General features: G+C 52.5%; 5 protein-coding genes across 5 annotated transcripts; 3 read left to right on the top strand and 2 right to left on the bottom strand.

Moving 5' to 3' along the window:
- The first annotated feature begins 1,618 nt into the window (after positions 1-1,618).
- On the top strand, positions 1,619-3,959 carry VE01_02699 (uncharacterized protein). Its single transcript, XM_018272205.2, has 3 exons — positions 1,619-2,695; positions 2,745-3,169; positions 3,221-3,959. Exons 1-3 carry the CDS (start codon positions 2,395-2,397, stop codon positions 3,485-3,487), a joined length of 993 nt encoding a protein of 330 aa, XP_018133068.2. The 5' UTR covers positions 1,619-2,394; the 3' UTR covers positions 3,488-3,959.
- A 2,297-nt stretch (positions 3,960-6,256) lies between these two features.
- On the bottom strand, positions 6,257-6,858 carry VE01_10754 (uncharacterized protein). Its single transcript, XM_059464206.1, has one exon. The coding sequence runs from the start codon at positions 6,825-6,827 to the stop codon at positions 6,468-6,470; it is 360 nt and encodes a 119-aa protein (XP_059320189.1). The 5' UTR covers positions 6,828-6,858; the 3' UTR covers positions 6,257-6,467.
- Positions 6,859-11,158: 4,300 nt separating this feature from the next.
- VE01_02700 (uncharacterized protein) lies at positions 11,159-13,760 on the bottom strand. The gene has a single exon (XM_018272206.2). It carries the CDS (start codon positions 12,336-12,338, stop codon positions 11,265-11,267), a length of 1,074 nt encoding a protein of 357 aa, XP_018132979.1. The 5' UTR covers positions 12,339-13,760; the 3' UTR covers positions 11,159-11,264.
- MRS6 (Rab proteins geranylgeranyltransferase component A) lies at positions 13,609-15,462 on the top strand (the record flags this gene model as incomplete). The annotated part of the gene is made up of 4 exons (XM_018272207.1): positions 13,609-13,682; positions 13,751-13,866; positions 13,921-14,910; positions 15,098-15,462. The coding sequence occupies 4 exons, from the start codon at positions 13,609-13,611 to the stop codon at positions 15,460-15,462; spliced, it is 1,545 nt and encodes a 514-aa protein (XP_018132980.1).
- Positions 15,463-16,870: 1,408 nt separating this feature from the next.
- Positions 16,871-19,522, top strand: VE01_02702 (uncharacterized protein; the record flags this gene model as incomplete). Its single annotated transcript, XM_018272208.1, has 1 exon — positions 16,871-19,522. One exon carries the CDS (start codon positions 16,871-16,873, stop codon positions 19,520-19,522), a length of 2,652 nt encoding a protein of 883 aa, XP_018132981.1.
- Positions 19,523-19,593: the final 71 nt, after the last annotated feature.

Consider the following 19,593-nt stretch of genomic DNA (forward strand, 5'->3'; position numbering starts at 1 on the left):
TCTACACACTCTACACAATGGCCTAGTATCCAGTATCACACACGGTTATGTACAGAAGCCACAGCGGACTAACCTAGAGCCGGTACCTCCTCCGAAGGTCTCCATCTATAACAGGCATTCCATGCATGGGCCGTCAACGGGTGACAGGATCTAGTGGACGCATTATGAGCAGCAACCTTACGACAACTTAACAACTTTCCTCCCCTGCTTGCCGCTCCACTAAAGTATGTGGTATGAAGTACTATACTTGCTTGCATCTTACATCTTACATCTGACATACTCTACATACATACCCTTACCCAGCTACACCCAGCTCCCTCTTCAGCCACAAAAGCCTCAAAAGCCTCAAAATACTATACTCCGTACTATACACACACTGACAACAGTGGATCTTCCAAGAAAAGTACAGTACCTTCTTCCTTGGACTCTAGACTGTGGATAGTGGATAATAGTGGCCGGTGGACTGTGGACCGCTCCACGCGTTATATGGCCCCACGAGTATATGCTCCGCTGGCGGCCCTTCCCTGGTCACCCCGACAAAGCCTATGTTATGCCCGCCATGCCCACACCATATCCATAATCCATACCCATATCCATAACCCATACCCATACCATGCCTTGCCCATGCTCCCATGCCATGCCCCCATCCCATCCCATCCAGTCTGGAACCCTTCACGCTCGAGACCCCAAAGCAAGCCACACATCCCACATCCCTCCCTCCCTCCCTTGAACCCCCCCCTTCCACCCCCCCCCGACCCACGAACCCTCGAACCCTTCTTCCGGCAGCAATGACCCCAGTCCCGTTCTCTTTTGAGCCGGAAGATCCTCTAACGTTCTTCGTCTCTCCCAGGAGGTCCAACGGAGAAAAAGTCGCAAGTCGTAAGCCCCAGTAAAAAAAAAGGCCCCCATGCAACTTCCTTGCCCTCTTCCAGGATTAGAAGAGCACATCCCCAATGCATGGGGGGGTAGGGGGAACAGCAACAACTTCCTTGGTCGAGGCAAAGGCAAGCAGGCGGCGGAGGAGGCGGAAAAAGGGCTGTGACCACTCTGAAATCCGACGCAGGAGGAGTGGAAACGCACATACCGCAATAATCCACATACGCACCGCAACCCACCACTACTAACTACTAACTGCTGCTACTACCACCGCACACACATTATCTGGAATTGACAGTTCCTGCGCGCCCGCCCGCGCAATTATTCGATTCAATGCCCTGTCGTTCATCTTTGCTTGATTCGTATACTGTGTGCACAAACCCCCCCCGCTCTCCCTCCCCCCCAACGCCAACGAGGGTTCCCATCCATATCCTTGCCGGTCAACTAATCTTTCCGTTCAAACTGCCGCCCAGGAACTCGACTTAGCGGTTCCGTCGTGCGATTGTGTTGTAGTAGTTTGTAGTGGTATTGTTATGTACCCAGTATACCCAGCATACCCAGTATATACCCAGTACTCCTCTATACCCAGTCGCTCTACTCAATGTACTTACCTTACCATACACATACCATACTCTACTCCTACTATTACTCCTCCATCCCACGCTGCGTACGCCTGCTCATGACTAGCCAGTAGTCCACTTATATTATATCATCCCACTTCGTTCTCTCTTCCGTCTGTAATCTTCCCAACTCCACAAACGTCCTCTCCAACAATACCTTATTGAACCACTCACTATATATCCCCCGAGTCCCGAGTTTCTCTAAACAATTATTTTTTGTGTTACTATTTAATACGCCCGTTCGATTTCCAAACGTCGCTCCCTAGTCTCTCTCTACCCTCACTCTTGAAGGTGCAATCTCGCCTGCTAATAACCTCAACCCGCCACCACCACTGCATTCTGGATTTGCCACCATCCGATCTGATTACCCTTCTTCAACTTGTTCGCTTTCTGGTCGATTATCGCCAGCCGTTGCAGTTTAATAAAGATTCGAGGGCATTATTCTTCAAAGGAGCCAACTGATCTGAACGAGCGGGTCGTTTCAGCGGCGACAGTTCGGCTCTCACTCTCATCAAGCGCTGCTTGCTGGTTTTTGAGAACAGCGCAGCCGAAACCAGAACCGTTTGCGAGGCAGTAAAGCGACTCCTGGTTCAGACATCACTGCTTTAGTATCTTGTCGCCCTCTAATCAATTCTACAAGTCCTCCACCTGGACCGTACGGCGACTCGTGCACAGTCCACCACCAACGTCCGTGGACCTGATAGACGCCGTTGTTATCAGTTTCTGCCACCCACCTTTCAGACATTACTTGTCATCCGGTTACTCTTTGGTCTTCCGTCATAGATCGCAATCTACCGTTTCTAAAGGCAGACCTGCTCGGACAGAGATAGCCTTCGTCCGCGCGTTGTTCGGCGCAACAGTTGCTACACTACTCTACCTTTCCCAACCCTTCCTGGCAATGAATCTCTCGAATCTGGTGCACGGGAGGAAGGTGAGACAACCGATGGCTGTGGATTATCTCTCAGAGGAGCAATTTGAGCAGCAAAGGTTCCAGGCACAGAAGTATCCAGAGTACTACGACGGCAGCTTCGCAGGATCATACGCACAACCAGCACAGTTATACTCATACGTCCAAGTCCCTCAACCGCCGCCGTCTCCTCCGATGGAGGAAATCGCAAAATGCTCTCTCCCTTCAATATCAAGCCTTCTTGGAATCGCAGACAACAATCCCTCTCAGCAACAAGAACAGTCTCGTCCAAGTAAGTCCTCAGTTCTCCTCCCTTGACCCCCCATCTAACGCATCACAAGTGTCCCAACATACGTCCGATAGTCGTAAGAACTCCGCACACTACACATCATCCAGCGCAGCGACGACGCCGCGACAGTCGCTCCCACTTACTCCACCCACGCACCCTGACTCGGCGCCCGAAAGCCGCCATTCCCCGTCCTCATCCATCTCATCCACCTCGCAATACAGCTGTGCGTCGACACCCGCAGCGTACAGCTTTCAACCCGGACCCGCTGGCAACGTAGGATTTAACCCAGAGCGAGAGGGGTTTTCAGGCGCAGAACCGCGGAGAGCTTCCGTGCCTATGTCGCAGCCGCAGTATGGTATTCAATCTTCGTACCCTATGGCACCAGCACAGCAAATGAACGGTTACTATCCTCCTCCTATGTCTGGAAATGCTCCTCTTCCAAATGGAGTATACTATCAACAACGGCCACTTCTCAACGTACGTCAAATCCCCCTCAGTTCTATTATCCCTATACTAATCCAACAACAGTACACAACCCCCCCCTCCACAAACCCCTGGCAACACCACCACTACATCGCCCCCTCCTCCTCCTGCTTCCCTCTCCCGCAAGACCGCTACATCTGCCCAACCTGCAACAAAGCCTTCTCGCGCCCCTCCAGCCTCAAGATCCACAGCCACAGCCACACGGGCGAGAAGCCCTTCCGCTGTCCCGTCCGCGGATGTGGCAAGAAGTTTAGCGTGCGGAGTAACATGAAGCGCCACGAGCGGGGGTGCCATGGCGGTGGTATTTGCTGATGGCTGATGGCTGAGACATGCGACGGAGACGGGAATGGGGGGATGCGAAGCGATCAATCATCTTTTTCTATCTATCTGACATATTATTGTTATTCGGAACGGCGAAACGGGGGCTTGGGCAGGGGGGAGGCGTTTGAGAAGTGGGTCGCACTGTTGGATTGAACTTTTTGGGGAAGAAGCGGTGTTTCTGTTGAAAAACGGGGCGAAGATGATATAACTGCAAAGAAATTGGGAGTTTTACTTGATGGCGAAAGAATGGGCTATTACGGTGGGGGGGTTATTTTTAGTGACTACGAACGAACGAGACTTTGGGTTTTTCTCACGAGAAAGCGTTCATACGATAACGAGCGCCCAGGGCGGCATTTTTCTCTCGATTCAGCGATGTGACGAGCAACAGATACAGATACACACGGGGGGGCTCAAGGGGTAGCTACCAAAGCAACACAACACACAAAATTTAATCACTCACAAGAAATGCAAACATATCCCATTTCCACATACATACATAAAGTCTCTATTTTTATGCCATTTTGCTGGTTGAGACCGACTCGACTCCCCCGTTCCCTATTCCCCTGCGCTATCTCCATGCCCAAGTCCTTAAGATCGGCCAGCTATAATACATGTAATACGGAGCCCGGCCGGGTGTTTCTGTACTCCCCTCCCCCACTCACCTCCCCTGCCCTAGGCGGAGGAAGTTCGGAATCCGAGACTACCATCGCTGTAACGATCATAGCGAGGAATCTGATATCATAACACAACGTACCTACCCATGCCCCCTTACGAACCCAAACCCAGGATCCGCGAAAGCCGCCAGAGATGCCGCGTCCTCTGCCGTGGAAATGGGAAGGGGGCCCAGCATGGGGCATGAGGGGCGCTCGGTGGAAGTGGTGGCGAGAGAGAGTAGCAAGCTAGATGGAATGAAGCCCTTCCCAAACGCTTGCTCGACGGGCAATACGTCACCCCTAGGTACAGACAGACAGATACTGTGTCGGCGAATTACCGAATTATTAGTCGAAGCTAGCTAGTTAAACGCATAGGGACTAAAAGTCTTCAGTCAGAAAAAAGCCTACAGTTGAGACAAGACAACGCCTCGCGGGTCTCGCTTGGGTACTACTGTCTGTGGAGGAACGAACCCCTCACTCACTCACACCACTTGTAAATGCCATGACCGTGGCAGGCGAGAAACCGCTGGCAGCCAGAGAGACATGACATGACCTGTAAGGGAGCACGGCGCTGAAACGGGGAGGCGTACGCATCTGCCCGTCACCTCCCTCCCTCTCTGTCTCGCTGTCCCTTACTTCCCAGGCTGGCTCCTGGCCGCTGATGGAACACCCCCGGCCCTCAAGCGACAGCGATTACGACTACGATGGTGGGCTGACTACAGCGGATATTCTGTTGAAGCGAGTGATGTAGCACCAACTACTCGACATATACTGGGAATAGGACCGGAAGCAACTCGCCAGTCGCCCCGTCCCCCACAGTGCTGGAGGAGGGCCACTTAGAAGGCCTTTGGGGGGGGGGGGTATGGTAGCATTGGACGAGGAGCAGACAGGCAGGTAGGGAGGAACTCCGTTAATCAACAGGATTGCAGCAAAGGCGCTCCACTAATGGCCGTTGAGAGCCCACATTGCTGATTCTAGCCACTGTGTCGGCGTCGTCGGGGTTGGTAGGTAGCCACCCACCAAGCCAAACCACCACTGGCAATCCTAGCGATTGGGACGTGTCGGTTTTGGTGGTAGCTGGATTGGATGGGGCGTATGTATGTGCCGACGAGGGGGTGGTGATAGGTGTTGTCGATCGGTAGGCCCACTGCTCGCCTGCTGCTTGCTTGATTGATTACAACAGGGCAGGGCAGGACATGGGAGAAGTCAGTGTAACGCGAGACAACACAGACAGGATGCACCTTGCAGGCGGCGCTGTCCTTCCCTCCCGCGACATGTTCCTCGGTGTCTTGTATTGTTGGTGATGGCCTCCTGCGTCTACGACTCATTGGTCCCTCGGGGTTCGATATCACAAATACCGCTTGCTGCTTTCCTTGCTTTTGTCGCCCAGCTCGACGAGTTGGTTGCTGCGGCGATATTTTTACATGCGTGCACACACGCACAATCCTCCTCCGGCAGGGTACATACATACATAACGCCGCCGTCTGTCTGTCTGTCTGTATCTTTGAGAAGAGGCGAGCAGGGAGGGCCCTGTTGCGCTGCAACTGCAGCAGATCAAAGATCTGCGGACTTGGGAACCAGTATCGGTGTGCCGAAGGGAGGGTGGCTAGCTGCCGTTGCGACCCTTCGCGGTGGCAGGTCGCAGGTAGCAGCAAGCTTGACTCCATTTTTGGCCTTTTGATGGGGCGGCGTTGCTGGTTCGCCCCCCCGCGGAACATGGTCCACATTGTGGTGTGTGGGATTGTGGTGGCGGGATGGGATGGGGGTGTCTCTCCTAGAATAGAAGTCGAGGATGGGGGGGGGGGTGGAGGTGGTTGTTGGGTCGGGATATTTCCCTCATAGTTTTGACAATCCCAGTTATGTTTATGTTGCGGCTTGCTCGATTGGTACACTCGAACGGTGGCCCGGGACTTGCTTGCCTAAATTAAGAGGGATTGGTTTGAAGGGATTGAAAAGGAAGTCCCTCTCTCTCAACTTTGGAGGATGCTAACCCTAATCCCATGGCATCACTCACAGCACACCATCAATATAGCACAATTGATGAGCACACATCGGTGGCAACAGGACACAATATCCAAGATATTGAAAGGAAAAACACCACATCTGACCCACCATTTGCACTTTATGCACCGCTCATCAAAGGCATTAGCACTGAGCATATCCCCTCCCAACCCTAACTTGAAAAACGCACCCATCAGCGCCGTCAGATCAGCAAGGCACTCCGCAAATGTCTCGTCCACCGCTGCGTGCCGGACGGCAGCATCCTACCCGTCGCTGGACATATGCACATCTAGGCAAAGAGCATAGGAGGATCCTCATCAAGGCCTGTCTTGTCTTGCCTTGCCTGTAAAAAGCCGCTCTGGATGGTGGAATGCTTGTGACGTATCAGAAAGTTCCATCGCACAAAAAATGCACAGCGGCAGGGTAGCTTCCTCCTTGCCCTTTTTTGCCCACAACGCCACTTGGCTTTTTTTTTTCTCTCCTCCCGTCCGTTGTGCTTCAGGTACTGTTGCTTGTCCTGGTCCTCCTGCGACGCCCTGACTCTGCGATGCCCTGCCCAGCTCAACCCCCACGAATTTGCAGGTCCTAGCATAATTCCATGGATCTGGATGGCGATGAATAGAGAGTACTCTATCCATCCCCCCCGACCAAAAACGGAGCAAAGAACCCTCACCCATCCCCTACCCTACCACCCCCCTAAAAAACGTGTGTGATGTCGTCTCCCTCACAAGTACCAGTACCTCCCCACCCGTCCCCCTAGTCGTCCGCGGATCATCTACCTGCAGCGCAGATCCGCATCTCGACCAATGATACGCCGGCGCGGGAGCGTGCCAGATAAGATCGTCCCCGTTAAGCACGTGAGATGCACATTGCCCTCGTCCCTCTGGCCCCCGTGTGGGACGCTGTGGGGCGCAGCGGGGGAGGTAGCGTTGGCCCCGAAGGCATGGGCGATGTGAGCCGCTCATTTCGGAGGAGGCGTGTCAAGGAGGTGGTGTGGATGAGGAGGGGGGGATGATGGGGGGTACTGGTACTTTGGCCCGTTATTCTACCCTACTGCACTGGGTGCTTGTAGTGGGATGTGGTGTATTGAACTGTACATGCTACTAATGCAGTGTTGATAGTGTTAGTAAGGAGGCTAGGCTCGACGAGGTTCAGTGCACCGGAGAGGCCGTAGAGTGGCTTTGCTTAGGCAGGAATCACAGGAATCATGATTTGGGCAGAGAAGAGACAGAGAAGACTGTGCATACTTATAATTATCATACGTATTGTGCTGTTGCTATATGTACTATTCTGTTCTTGATTTACTGCCGCCGTGCAAATTATCACCGTATGTAGAAACGGGAAGTACACGTTATTTTGTGATTTCCTGCAAGTCTCACACAGCTGTCTCACCGTAAAGTATCAGATACCCCAACTTGCTTCTTTCCATCCATAGTTTACCGTACTATACTACTACGTAGACCGTATTTTGTCTTCTCTCTAGTTGTACCCTCTACCCGTTCTTGAGATGAAAGGCCCGTCCTAAGGTCCGTCCCGTGGAGCCGCTAACAGACCCGGTGCGCCACAATGTCTCACTGTGTCACAGACTTAAGACAAGGTTGATGGGGGGGCTTTTTAGGGGGCCTCCTAGGGGACCTCACCCCGTCAGAAAAATAACGGAGTGTCGACGCTGTGTTAGGATAACTATCACAGCAAAACAGCTCTGCTCTGTTTCCCTGTTTCCCTACACCGACATATGTCCACAACGCCGCTCCGACGCTATAATTGCCTCAAAGAGGTAATGGATTACATAGCTAAATTACTCCTTGTCTCTACATCCTATACCCTACAGGTAGAGCTCCACTGCTAGTGCTGTGGAGAGCTTACACGCATGCTATCCCTAGCTCTAGCTCTCTCTGAACAGCTTCAGTCTCACTTAGCTCCTATTCCAGTCAACCGGGTGTATGCCGTCACGTCCGCTGTGCTCCATACTTCCTTCCAACTCCTAGGGCCCCTTCAGTCACATTGAGATTTCTGGCCCCCGCCAAGAGCAACAACAGGGTTCTCTCCTGGGGACGGAGAGTCACCCTTGTTTTGAGGCTACAAAGGCAACGTGGGCGATCCTCATCGACAAAATGTGTTTCATGACAGTCCCGACAGGGCGTTTAGCTGCAGTAGAGAGGTAAGGGGGAGGTACTCTAATTTACTCTCTTTATTACCTCAGCGGACAATATTAATGTATGCACTAGGAAATTGTTTTGTAGGATTGATTGACCTTTCTGGGTTCTCCTCTTAGCCTATATCATAATATGATATGTTATCGCCGCAATCCCTACCCGAAACGGTAGCGTTTCCCTTCGCCAAATTGACCTCAGAGAGCGGAATTAATTGCAATTAACGATGAGGGCAACTATGAACAATTTCAAGTCTTCAAGACATATGTATGCATGGTGCTTCCGGTCCAGTTTGAGCAGAATGCAGTAATGCTCTGCGCTGCGTCCAAAAGGGGGAAGCACATACATTCTTAGTACAAGCCATGGCGGCCCAGACCCTCTGATGATCAGCAGCCATGCACCATCCCTTGCCCATAGCTTTGCGGAAGCTCAGACTCCCTTCTGTCATACCATTCTGTCGGCAACACAGCTTCGTCCAGCTTACCGCACAGTAGCTCCTGCCCAGGGTGCAATTATGGGGTTTGTACTAGAGCACGAACCGCCTTCGCTTTCGTTGGGACGATGTTTCCGCGTCGAAAGCTGGGACTGGGGACACACCATCACGCCTCTACTACCAATTGGATTACGCCTGCGTTTCACGAATGTGCTGAACGATGGGATGGAATGTGATAGTTTGTTGGTATGTATGTCACATGTCATTTATATTGCTTTTCTACTGTCACTTGAATCGTATGTAGGGGAGGAAGACATGGGGTCCACAGTCTGCGTATGCATGCTATCCCGTTGTGCGACTCCCCGGGATTGTCAAACTTGAAACCCGCGAGGCGCTGAATGGCTGTGTTAGCCACAGGATATCGGCGCTTGCAGGTTATCACTATTTCTGCACAATGCTTGAATGTGTTCGGGGGACAGCGGGCGGGAGCTTGCTTGCTTGACATGCAGCCCAGGCCGATACAAGCCAGCTCCCCCCAGTTTAGAGTCGGCGCCTCATCAGTGGGCAAGCGTCAAACGTGGCCGGACGGCGCTCCAAGATGTTCCGCACAGTAGGCCTCCCGCTTCCTGTGTGCCATTCAAGTTTCAATCACAAAAGACATGTCTCAAATGCTACTGTGACGAGGCCGAGGCAGTGGGATTATCCAGACGATGGACGTGCCCGGCTATCTCTCCTCGCGCTCTGACTTAACAAGCTCTGATATAGAGGAACTCAGTCAGGATATTCTCTGTAGCGCGAACTAACAACCGTTATTAGAGGTACCTCCTCGCCACGCTTTCTACCGGCGCTGAGCACGTTGTGAGAGGGTCCGTGGCGCTAGGGCGACGACTTAGTGAGTTAGTGATGAGAGTAATATTGACAATATGTGCTTGTGGCACCACTATGCACAGGAGTCATTAATGTCGGGTTATAACGCAGATACTATTATCCCACCTCTTGGTCGGCTATCGAAATCTAGCCTCCAAACAAGACCCCCCCTCGAGGGCGCCTCTCCAAGCGGCGCCAACTGCAACAGGCAGTATCGCCGCCCTGATCGCAAAATACTCCGCAATCATCTGCTGTGCACACGCACTGCTGGATCGGGCGGCAAGAAACCAGTACCACGGCACTAGGTACCTGCCCATCGCTCAACGGGGCAGCACACAGCAAAGAACCCACCAACCCACCCATCCTCCCACCCAGAACTGCGCGCTGGCACCGCCCCGCGCCCCGATGGCGTCCATCCAGATCCTCAGTGGCGGCCTCGCGTTGTGGGGTGGCGAGACATAACACACGCTGCCATGTAACGGCCGCGGCCCTATACCGGGCTTGTCGAAACGACATCCCCATCACCATAGCGTGCCCTTCGGGAGAACCTGCCTGCTTTTTTCCCACCTCTCTCTGCCTGCCTGTTCTGTTATGTTATGTTCTGACCCCTTGGTGGAGTCAGCGGCGGCATGACAGGACGACTGTTCCGGTTCGGCTGCACGCTTTGGCAGCATTCTGATTTGTGCACTCGTATTGGGGTGGGTGTATGGAGGATTTGCGGCGGGGGGCCCGGATTCGAATGCATAGCGAGAAGTGGTGGCTGGATTGGGAGGGGGGCAGGGGTTGCGTTGCCCTTCTTCCTTGTTGTTGGGGAGTTGGGGGGGGGGCGGGTTTACGTAGGACAGTTGGAAGTGGGCAGGAGGGGGAGGGGTCCTAAGGAGGGTGTGGGATCGATGGACGAGAACTGGGGGCCCCCGTTTGAATACTGAGAAGGGGACAGATTTGGCACGGAGTGTAGCAATTTTTTTTGTTGTTGAGTAAGGGGCTTCGGAGGAGGTTTTGCGGTGAGTAGTCTTGTGTAAAGAATTCACCGTGGGTTTGGTTCTCCTGGCCAAATTTTCCGTAGACTTGGCCTACTGGTGCTATGGGCGAGGTAAGGGTTGAGCTTGGGATACGGATGGAAAAACAACGCATATTTGCTGTATTTTTTCAGGCTTGGGCTTGTAGCTGACGGCTCTGAGTACTGAGCTGGATTGCTGAATATTACTCTGATTCAATCATGCTTTGAATAACAGTATCCCTTTGAACTCTGTGTGCTTTGATGTTAATAATCTTGTAACTCTTTGCGATTGTGGCTCTGTATTGCTCTGACGTATGCCTCTATATACTGTTCTTTTGTCGAACTGTGTCCGCGATGCCCCTGCGATGCCCAGATCCCCTCATTTTTCCACTCTTTCCCAAGGCATATCGTCATCGAGCAACTATTCACACCCAGGAGCGCTCAAGTTCATCAACTAAAACACATCGCAAGACATTAAATAGCCCAGGAGGTGATAGTAATGACCAGCTCTGGAGTTCTTCTTTGTTCTCAGATAAGTTATATTGGAGATTGAAGCAGTTAAATAGTATAGATTCATTAATTATTACTGAACAACGATAGATACAAACGTCGCTCCGAAAGCCTTCTCTCGAATACCTCCTCCATATCACTTCCATAAAACCTATATCTCCAACTTCTCAACTCCCACAAGCTCTGCCTCTGCATTCAAAGCATCAATCTCAGCCTGTACGAATGGAATCCCACCAGCCAACCTCTTCTCCATCGTCTCCTGCTCGATCTCTCCCGGAAAGAAAATCCTATCCACACCCGCCATCTTCTCACTCCCAACGACCTTCTGATACAGCGTATCCATCCTCTCCTTAAACGCCTCCAAATCCATAAACAAATCCGGCTTAATCGCCACAAGAAAATGTCCCACATCCGCCGGCTTCGACGGATCATACGGCCCCGTCACACCTCCCGCAAACGCACTCCCCGACAAAACCCCAGAGAACACATCCATCATCACAGCCAACCCACTCCCCTTCGGGCCCCCCATCGGTAGCATAACACCCTTCAACGCCTCCGCCGGGTCCTCCGTCGGCCTCCCCTCCCCATCCAGCGCCCAGTCCCCCGGAATCTTCTCACCCCGCCTCAGCGCCTTATAAATCTTCCCCCTTGCCGCAACACTGGGCGCCATATCTAGAATAAACGGCTTCGTCTTACCCGCTGGCGCACCTGCCGCAATGGGACTCACACCCATCAACTTCTCGCGCCCGCCCCAGGCCGGTAGCGCCGGCGACGAGTTCGTGAAGACCAACGACATCAACCCGGCGTCGAGAGCTTGCTGCACTAGCCACGCGGACATACCGAAGTGGTTGGAGTGGCTGATCGATACCATGCCGATACCATACACCTTCGCTGCCTCGATGGCGACTTCCATACCCTGGTGGGCGGAGACGAAACCAAATGCGTTTTTTCCGTCGATGTGTGCGGCGACGGGGGTGGTTTGGGTTAGGACTGGCTCGGCGGTGGGGGAGAGGACGCCGCTCCGGATACGGGCGAGGTAGGAGGGGAGACGTTGGGTGCCGTGCGTGTCGATGCCGCGGAGGTCGGCAAGGACGAGGGCTTTGGCGATGATGGCTGCGTGCGCGGGGGAGACAGAGTTGGCTTCTAGGAGCCTCTGGGTGAAGGATGTGAGGGAGGTGGGTTGGATGTTGGTCATGCTTTGTTGGGGCTCTGGTGCTGAGGCCATGATGGCGGGGTGGTGGTGGATTGAGGTGAGTGGATTTTCTTTTAGCACACCGTTGATTGAGAGGGTTGGAGAGGCGGGGAGAAGTCTAATGGAAGCACAATTGTAAGTTCTGGTGATATTGAGGAAGTTTGGCTTGGAGAAGCTTTATTGTTGGGAATGGGAAGCTTTATGACGGTTGATGTGCGGGGCAGACAAGAGTTAGATCCCCCACATATGGTTAGTAGTCTCTCTTCTCCTCCGATATACGGACGCAAGCTCACGGTGCAGAGTAGCTCATACTAAAATATTAGAGAAATTAAATTTATTTCATGAGCTCCTTCATTGGCCGTTTACGGCAGTTTCAAAGTTCTACGTGAGATATAATTTGTGGGATGGCTAGAAGAGTGCGGCAGAAAAACGGACATGGGGAAACTTTGGAGAGTGCGGGGAATTGGGGTCTTCACCCCCGCAAGACCAATGATCCAGCAGATCACCGATATTCTAGATGTGTCCCGTCTGGCTCCTTCACGGCATATTATACACCACCAGAAGCTGCAAATACGGTGCCCGCCGAGTTATATTATCTCGTTGGACATGAATCCGAGGTTTTGGGTGCCAAGGGGTCAACATATGCAGCTGAACGGACGACTCTACTGTGCCGAACCCAGCCCAGACTCACATCGGGAAGCTATAGCTTGCGGAAACATCAATGTACGTATGTATGCGAGCTATAGCTATGGCTATATCACTAGGTCTGTTTTCGAGGCTGGCCGTTTGGTGGCTGTGGTGCGAACGTCTGATGCGGCTGTAACCCCAATTCCCTGGCGCGGACAGCGTATTGATGCACATATCAATGACGGCCGACAATAGGCACAAGCAGGAGGCTGATACAGTAGACCAACGGTAATATATTGCTTCTATTTGACGAGATATAAGGACTGTATCGAACACTTCGAACTACTCTGTCAGGTGAAATTCAAGAGCAGTAGATACGGAACGCATGTTTTGTCTCCCGTCCGACAACGAAGAGTCCTAATGAAAGGACCTTCACATCTCGCATCGCCATAGAAGACGCGGTGCTACACAATGGTCAAACGGTATAATTTCGAAAAAGAAGAAGAGGAAATCCCCAGCCGAAGCGAACTTTGAAGATATTGCTGCATAGTGGGGCATCTTGCTTATGTAATGCCGCTAAAATCGTGGATTCCTCATCCGAAAAACTTCGTTGCCTACAACTCCTCCCACAAACTTTTGTTTCTTCCTTTCTCTTTTCTTTCAATATCCAAAAACCATGGAATCCCTCGCTGGTACAAGCTGGGATGTCGTGATTGAGGGGACGGGACTGCAGCAGTCTCTACTGGCACTGTGAGTGCCTCTGGCCTAGCTTTGCTTTGCTTTGCTCGTGTCATGTCTGACTGACGCAGCCTTTGAAGGGCTCTGTCGCGATCGGACAAGAAGGTGCTTCACGTCGATGGAAATAACTACTATGGTGGCTCCGAAGCTGCCTTCAGCTTACAGGAAGCAGAGGCTTGGGCGGTGAGCTTAGCAGGTACGTTATGATGCTGAAGATTACTTGAAGCTCGGTCCACTAATGCTAGTTTAGCTACCCCTGTCGCGCCATTCTCAAAGGTGTCATTGCGGAAAGCAGAAACGAGCACGTCGAGTGCGAAGAAGCTGTCCCCTTCACGGGCGTACACTCTTACACTCTCGCCGCAGATCATATATGCCAGATCCAAGCTCGTCTCGCAGCTGGTATCTTCACAAGTCTACCGACAACTGGAGTTCCAGGCTGTGGGGAACTGGTGGTTATATGAAAATACCTCTGGTGTCTTCCCGGCTGCGCATGAAGCTGGAACGCTGAAGCGCATGCCGAATGGTCGAGAAGATATCTTCTCGGACAGGAGCATTGACGTCAGAGCCAAGCGCGGACTGATGAAGTTCATCAAGTTCGTGGTTGACTTTGAGAACCAGACAGGTGTATGGGAGACCCATGCTGATACTCCCTTCGTGGAGTTTCTGTCGTCACAGTTCCAGCTGCCTCCATCTATGCAGACATATCTTGTTGCCTTGACTCTGTCATTGGAACCCCCGGGAGTTACATCTGTTCGATATGCCCTGCCTAGGATTGCGAGACATCTTACGTCAATTGGTGTATTTGGACCTGGCTTTGGGGCAGTAGTCCCAAAATGGGGTGGGGGTGCAGAGATAGCACAGGTTGGATGCAGAGCTGGCGCTGTTGGGGGCGCTGTCTATGTTCTGGGCACCGGCGTTTCTGACGCCGACACTGGGTCGACCGCGGTTAGCCTCAAATTGACAAATGATGAGGCTGTTCAGTCAGAGTACTACATCTCTTCGCAAGATAAGGCCATCAAAGAAATAAACTCGGACACCCCGACGGTTTCCAAGCTCGTCGCCATCGTTTCCTCCGACCTATCGTCTCTCTTCGTTTCAACCGTGGAAGGCGCCCCGATAGCAGCGGTTGCAGTCGTCGCCTTCCCGGCCGATGCGGTCGTTGTTGATGGTCAAAGCTCGACGCACCCGATATTTATCATGGTGCATTCGAGTGACTCTGGGGAGTGCCCTCAAGGACAGTGTAAGCTCAACTCTTTTTCATTTTGTTACTATGCAAGCATTCTATGATGATTCAACCTCGAATACTTATCTACATTGTCTGATACCCCTTGAAGATACAACCTCTGACAGTCTGATGAATGCTTCTCATTTACATTTTAACTATGCTCCTCGTTACAGAAGACATGCTAACATGAATTGATTTTAAGATGTGCTATACGCCAGTACCACCAATATTCGGAACCCGAAAGGGCGCTTGGAAGCAGCTCTGTCAAAGCTTTTAAAATCCGCGGATGCTCCACGTGCAGACGCGGAAGGTTCGGAGCAGGATGCTGTTCTCTTCGAGATGTATTATGAACAGTCCCGTTCCTCAACTTCAAACCTGGCGTCTAGCACTTCATGTGCCTTGCCGTCTTCATCATTGGACTTGTCATTTGACGACTCTATATTGGATGACGTCGAGGACGCATGGCGTCGTATTATGGGGAGTCCTGAAACGGAATCTCCATATATGGTGTTCGAGACTCGAGAGCAATTGGATGATGATGATGATAATGGCATGGATGGACTATAATGACACCTGCAGAGGGGGCGCGTTAGGAGTTTGCTACATACCCATGAATGAAATATATGCTATTTTTCGAACCTCCTGCCGATCTGCCGTAGTACCTGACAGCCACCACGAGGCAATTGTGTGCCAGAAAGCGCTTTCGGGGATGATGGGCGTCTATAACTTGAAGCCCAGACCAAAAGACCAAATCGTGAAGCTTCTGCCAAGCTGCCACTATCGATATCGCCCAAAGAGGCATAGTCAGGCCCTCTCAACCGAAGGGTAGTACGGGCCGTGATTGATCGGACGGAATTGAGCCAGGCGAATCAGCGACGCCGTGTAAGCGCCTCATGCATGAAGGAAAGACGGCCACCACCGAATAGCTCCATGCAATTGGTGGTGATGGATGTGATCATCACCGTCGTCACAGTTGTTTGTGGTGACTGAGGGGAAGATCCATGTTGCCAGATCGTAGTATGATCTGTGCTGGTCAGGCAATGGACTAAGGCGACCCCCAGGCGGCCCCCAGTGGCCCTCCGCATTGTCTTGCGGTATTGCGCTGCATCCCCTCCCGCTTCGTCTTCAACTCCTCGGAAAAGACATCTGCTCTTGCGCTGTCCTTGCCTTTCACCTAGCACTGCTAGAAGGTAAAGGTTCCCCAGGTGCGCCGGCACTGAGTTAGCTTGCATATATCTACGCGCCAGTCCTCCCGCAGCCAGAGTTTGCTGGCACTCCAGTCACACACGGAGGCTTCGGCATCCTACTCTGGAGGAGAGCCCAAGCACTCGATCAAGCTCAGTTGCATGGGAGCGGGACAATTTTTCAATATTCAGCCACTCACAACCGCCGAGCTGCACGGCTGTCCCAAGGCAACTGGTCTGTCTATCGATCGCATTGGCTCGATCAGCAACGTAGCTTGTGAAGTCACATCTCCCCAGTCCCACATCAACCCACCAAACAGACTGGGCGGCTGCAGCGATCACGGCCTATACAGTAGTGCAGGAACCTCCCTTGCTTCCGAACGACTAGTTCGGAATCTGGTGATACATTGGGAACGACGAAAGAAGAATACTTTATCCAGGTCGCATCTCGCTTTCCCCTCTGCTGCTCTCTCATTTTTACGTGTCTAACTTTTTGTCTGCTTTTGGGGATTTAAACGGTTGTGTCTACACTCGCTATTTAATACTCACTTGAGGAATCTGGCATTTCTCTCAGAGGTCTCGCCGCTTACTCCCAATACGAATCGATATACCCTGTTCTTGCGATTGAGCCTGGGCCACCTCCCGCCCGACCTTCCATGAAGCGCAGCGACCAGATTAAAGCGACATCAACCAGCTGGGTCAGAGGACCGAATAACGAGCCACAGACTCTGTGCGCCTCACGAACCTGAACACCGACGAAGCCGCCTCCGAAGTGCACCGTCAGCTACAGGATGTCGACATTTATAGGGAAAGGGGTGGAGGGTGCGTCAAATACGGTTGCGGAATTAGCAAGGAGAGTAAACATACCAACGACGGAGTCCAGTCTACCGGGCCAGATCGAAGCAAACACTGTCGATCCGTGGACGGAGGCTGGAAAATATGCGCTGGGCTGGACATACTTTTGCGCGGTGATGGTGTTTCTGGTTTCTGCAACGCGTGTATACCACTGGTGGACAGACAAGATGAGACAGGCGCTGTACAAAACAGAGGTGCAAAAGCACATGCTGGCCTATTCGCCAGAGTCGGAATATGCCATGAGCAATATGGAAACAAGTAACACGGTTGATCAGCTCTTCCCGCGCGAGATTGAGAAGCCAATTCGACCGGACTATCAATCGTCTGCCTCTTCGATAAACTTCATCAATGATACGCTGGCGTTATTTCGATGGATCTTTTATCGCCCGATTCCAGAAATCAACTATTATAAGAAGAAGCGCCTTAGCTTTCCCTCCTTGGCAGTGGTGGGCATAATATTTATCGCATTGGCCTTCGTTGCTCTCTACTGCTTCCTACCACAGCCACTGTACTGGCAAAGCATGGCTTTCGGCTCCCCTCCCGTTGCTATCCGAGCCGGGATGCTGGCTGTGGCCATGACTCCATGGATTGTGGCTTCATCCATGAAAGCGAATCTGATAACGATGTTAACGGGTATTAGCCACGAGAGGCTAAATGTGTTGCATAGATGGGGCGGATATCTATGCTTGTTCCTCGCACTCGTGCACACAGTGCCGTTTTACATGCAGGCAGCCAGCGATAGCAAGGGCTATGAACAGTTCCAACTCCTGTTTCCAAATACCAGTGGATACATCTTCGGAACGGGAATCGCCTGTCTCGCACCTCTAGGATGGCTTTGCATCGGGTCCCTGCCATTTCTGCGCAGCATGGCGTACGAGTTATTCCTCGTTCTCCACATACCAGTCTCAGTAGCCTATGTCGGCTTGCTATTCTGGCATTGCCGCAACTTTCTCACGTCTTGGAGTTATCTCTACGCCACCGTTGCGATCTGGGCACTCTCTTATTTCATCCGAGCGTTCAATTTGAACTGGATGAACCCGAGGAGGCTATCATTCCTCGTCGGCGATGAAGCGGCTGTCCAACTGATGGCTGAGAATGCGATCAAGGTCACTATACCCACGCAGATGAAGTGGCGCCCAGGCCAATTCGTATACCTGCGAATGCCCGGAATCTCCGTTTTCGACAACCATCCATTCACAATTTCGTCTCTGTGCAGTGAAGATTTCCCCTCTGATTACGGCGAGTTGTACCGAGATTGCACTGTAGTTTTCCGTCCATTCGGTGGTTTTACTCGCAAAGTGCTCGAGACGGCAACCGAGAAGGGCCCGTTCCAGACGTATCGAGCATACCTTGATGGGCCATACGGTGGAATGCAAAGAGAGCTTGCAGCTTTTGAGACGGTCGTTTTGATTGGAGGCGGAAGTGGTATTACAGCAATTGTCTCACAGCTCTTGAATCTCATCAAAAGAATGAGAGATGGAAAGGCGGTGACCCTTAAGATCGAAGTTATCTGGGCGTTGAAGAGGCTTGAGGCGATGGATTGGTTCCGAGAGGAACTTCGCATCTGCCGCGAGTTTGCACCGCCGGACACAGTAACTTGCCAGTTTTTCGTGACTGCCGCTGTAAGGCAGAGCAGGATACAAGGGTTCAGCGAGCGCGCGCCAAGGCCTCTCAGTAATATGTTCCACGACAAGCTAGACGGCTTTGTGGCGGGTATTGCGTCGAAGAGGAATTCGGCGCTGATCCGAGACGAGGCACAGGGTGATCCAGAGAGAGAACGAGAATTGAGAGAGGAAGACCAGGATGCTATTACGGCCTTACCGCGCCAAAAACACCTACAGCCGACCGTCTTCCCACCACCTCCAAAACAAAGTTACAATGGCGCCCCAGCCGATCCGGGCTCTGCACGAAGGGCATCACTTAGAGCCCTAGAAGGCCGCAGAGAAAGCTCGGACGATGACCACTCCGCCACACGAAACTACCTCTCGCCGAACTCATCAAGGCTCAGCAGCAACCGCGAATTCCACTTCCCCCCTCCATCTCCCGGCCGCAATGCACCACACTTCCAATACGCCCCGCCATCTCCCAATAGGGCCTCTTTCTCTCCCCAGCTATCCGATGGGCCCCAATCACACCAATCAACCCCCTCGCAAGGCTCTGGCGCCTTCCCTCCCCCACCACCACCCGCACACGTCCGCACCGGCAAATCCCTCGACCTCTCTATCACCATCCCCTCAACCGGCGCACCCGCCCCCTCTGCAGCTGCAGACTTCGACTTCGGCTTCCCGAGCACACCAACCGAGTTCCAGAAGAACTTGATGCGCTTCGCCTTCGTGAACCCGCTCAAGAAGAAGGAGGGTTGGTCGACTGAGTATGGTCGCCCGGACTTGGCGTATATGCTCAAGGAGATGGCGACGGGTGGTGCGGATGGACGTGGTATCCTGGGGAGAAGGACGTGCGTGTTTGTGTGTGGACCGCCGGCTATGCGTATTGATGTCGCGAATGCGGTGGCGGGGCTGCAGGCGGATATCTGGGGAGATGATAGTAAGGATGAGATTTTCTTGCATACGGAGAATTATGCGATATAGGCTTCTTGGGAATGGGATTGTATCTTAGCAAGGCGCATGGGGGGGTTTGACGCATGACATGATGCGAAGGG

This window comes from Pseudogymnoascus verrucosus (assembly GCF_001662655.1).
Source record: "Pseudogymnoascus verrucosus strain UAMH 10579 unplaced genomic scaffold scaffold_8, whole genome shotgun sequence".
Taxonomy (NCBI): Eukaryota; Fungi; Ascomycota; class Leotiomycetes; order Thelebolales; family Thelebolaceae; genus Pseudogymnoascus; species Pseudogymnoascus verrucosus.

What these genes read in the sequence shown, in the direction of transcription:
- VE01_02699 (XM_018272205.2), top strand. Translation starts at nt 2,395, where the DNA reads ATGAATCTCTCGAATCTGGTGCACGGGAGGAAGGTGAGACAACCGATG. An exon ending in ACAAGAACAGTCTCGTCCAA is followed by an intron (nt 2,696 to 2,744) that starts GTAAGTCCTCAG and finishes ACGCATCACAAG; the next exon opens with TGTCCCAACATACGTCCGAT. An exon ending in AACAACGGCCACTTCTCAAC is followed by an intron (nt 3,170 to 3,220) that starts GTACGTCAAATC and finishes ATCCAACAACAG; the next exon opens with TACACAACCCCCCCCTCCAC.
- VE01_10754 (XM_059464206.1), bottom strand. Translation starts at nt 6,827, where the DNA reads ATGGGTGAGGGTTCTTTGCTCCGTTTTTGGTCGGGGGGGATGGATAGA.
- VE01_02700 (XM_018272206.2), bottom strand. Translation starts at nt 12,338, where the DNA reads ATGGCCTCAGCACCAGAGCCCCAACAAAGCATGACCAACATCCAACCC.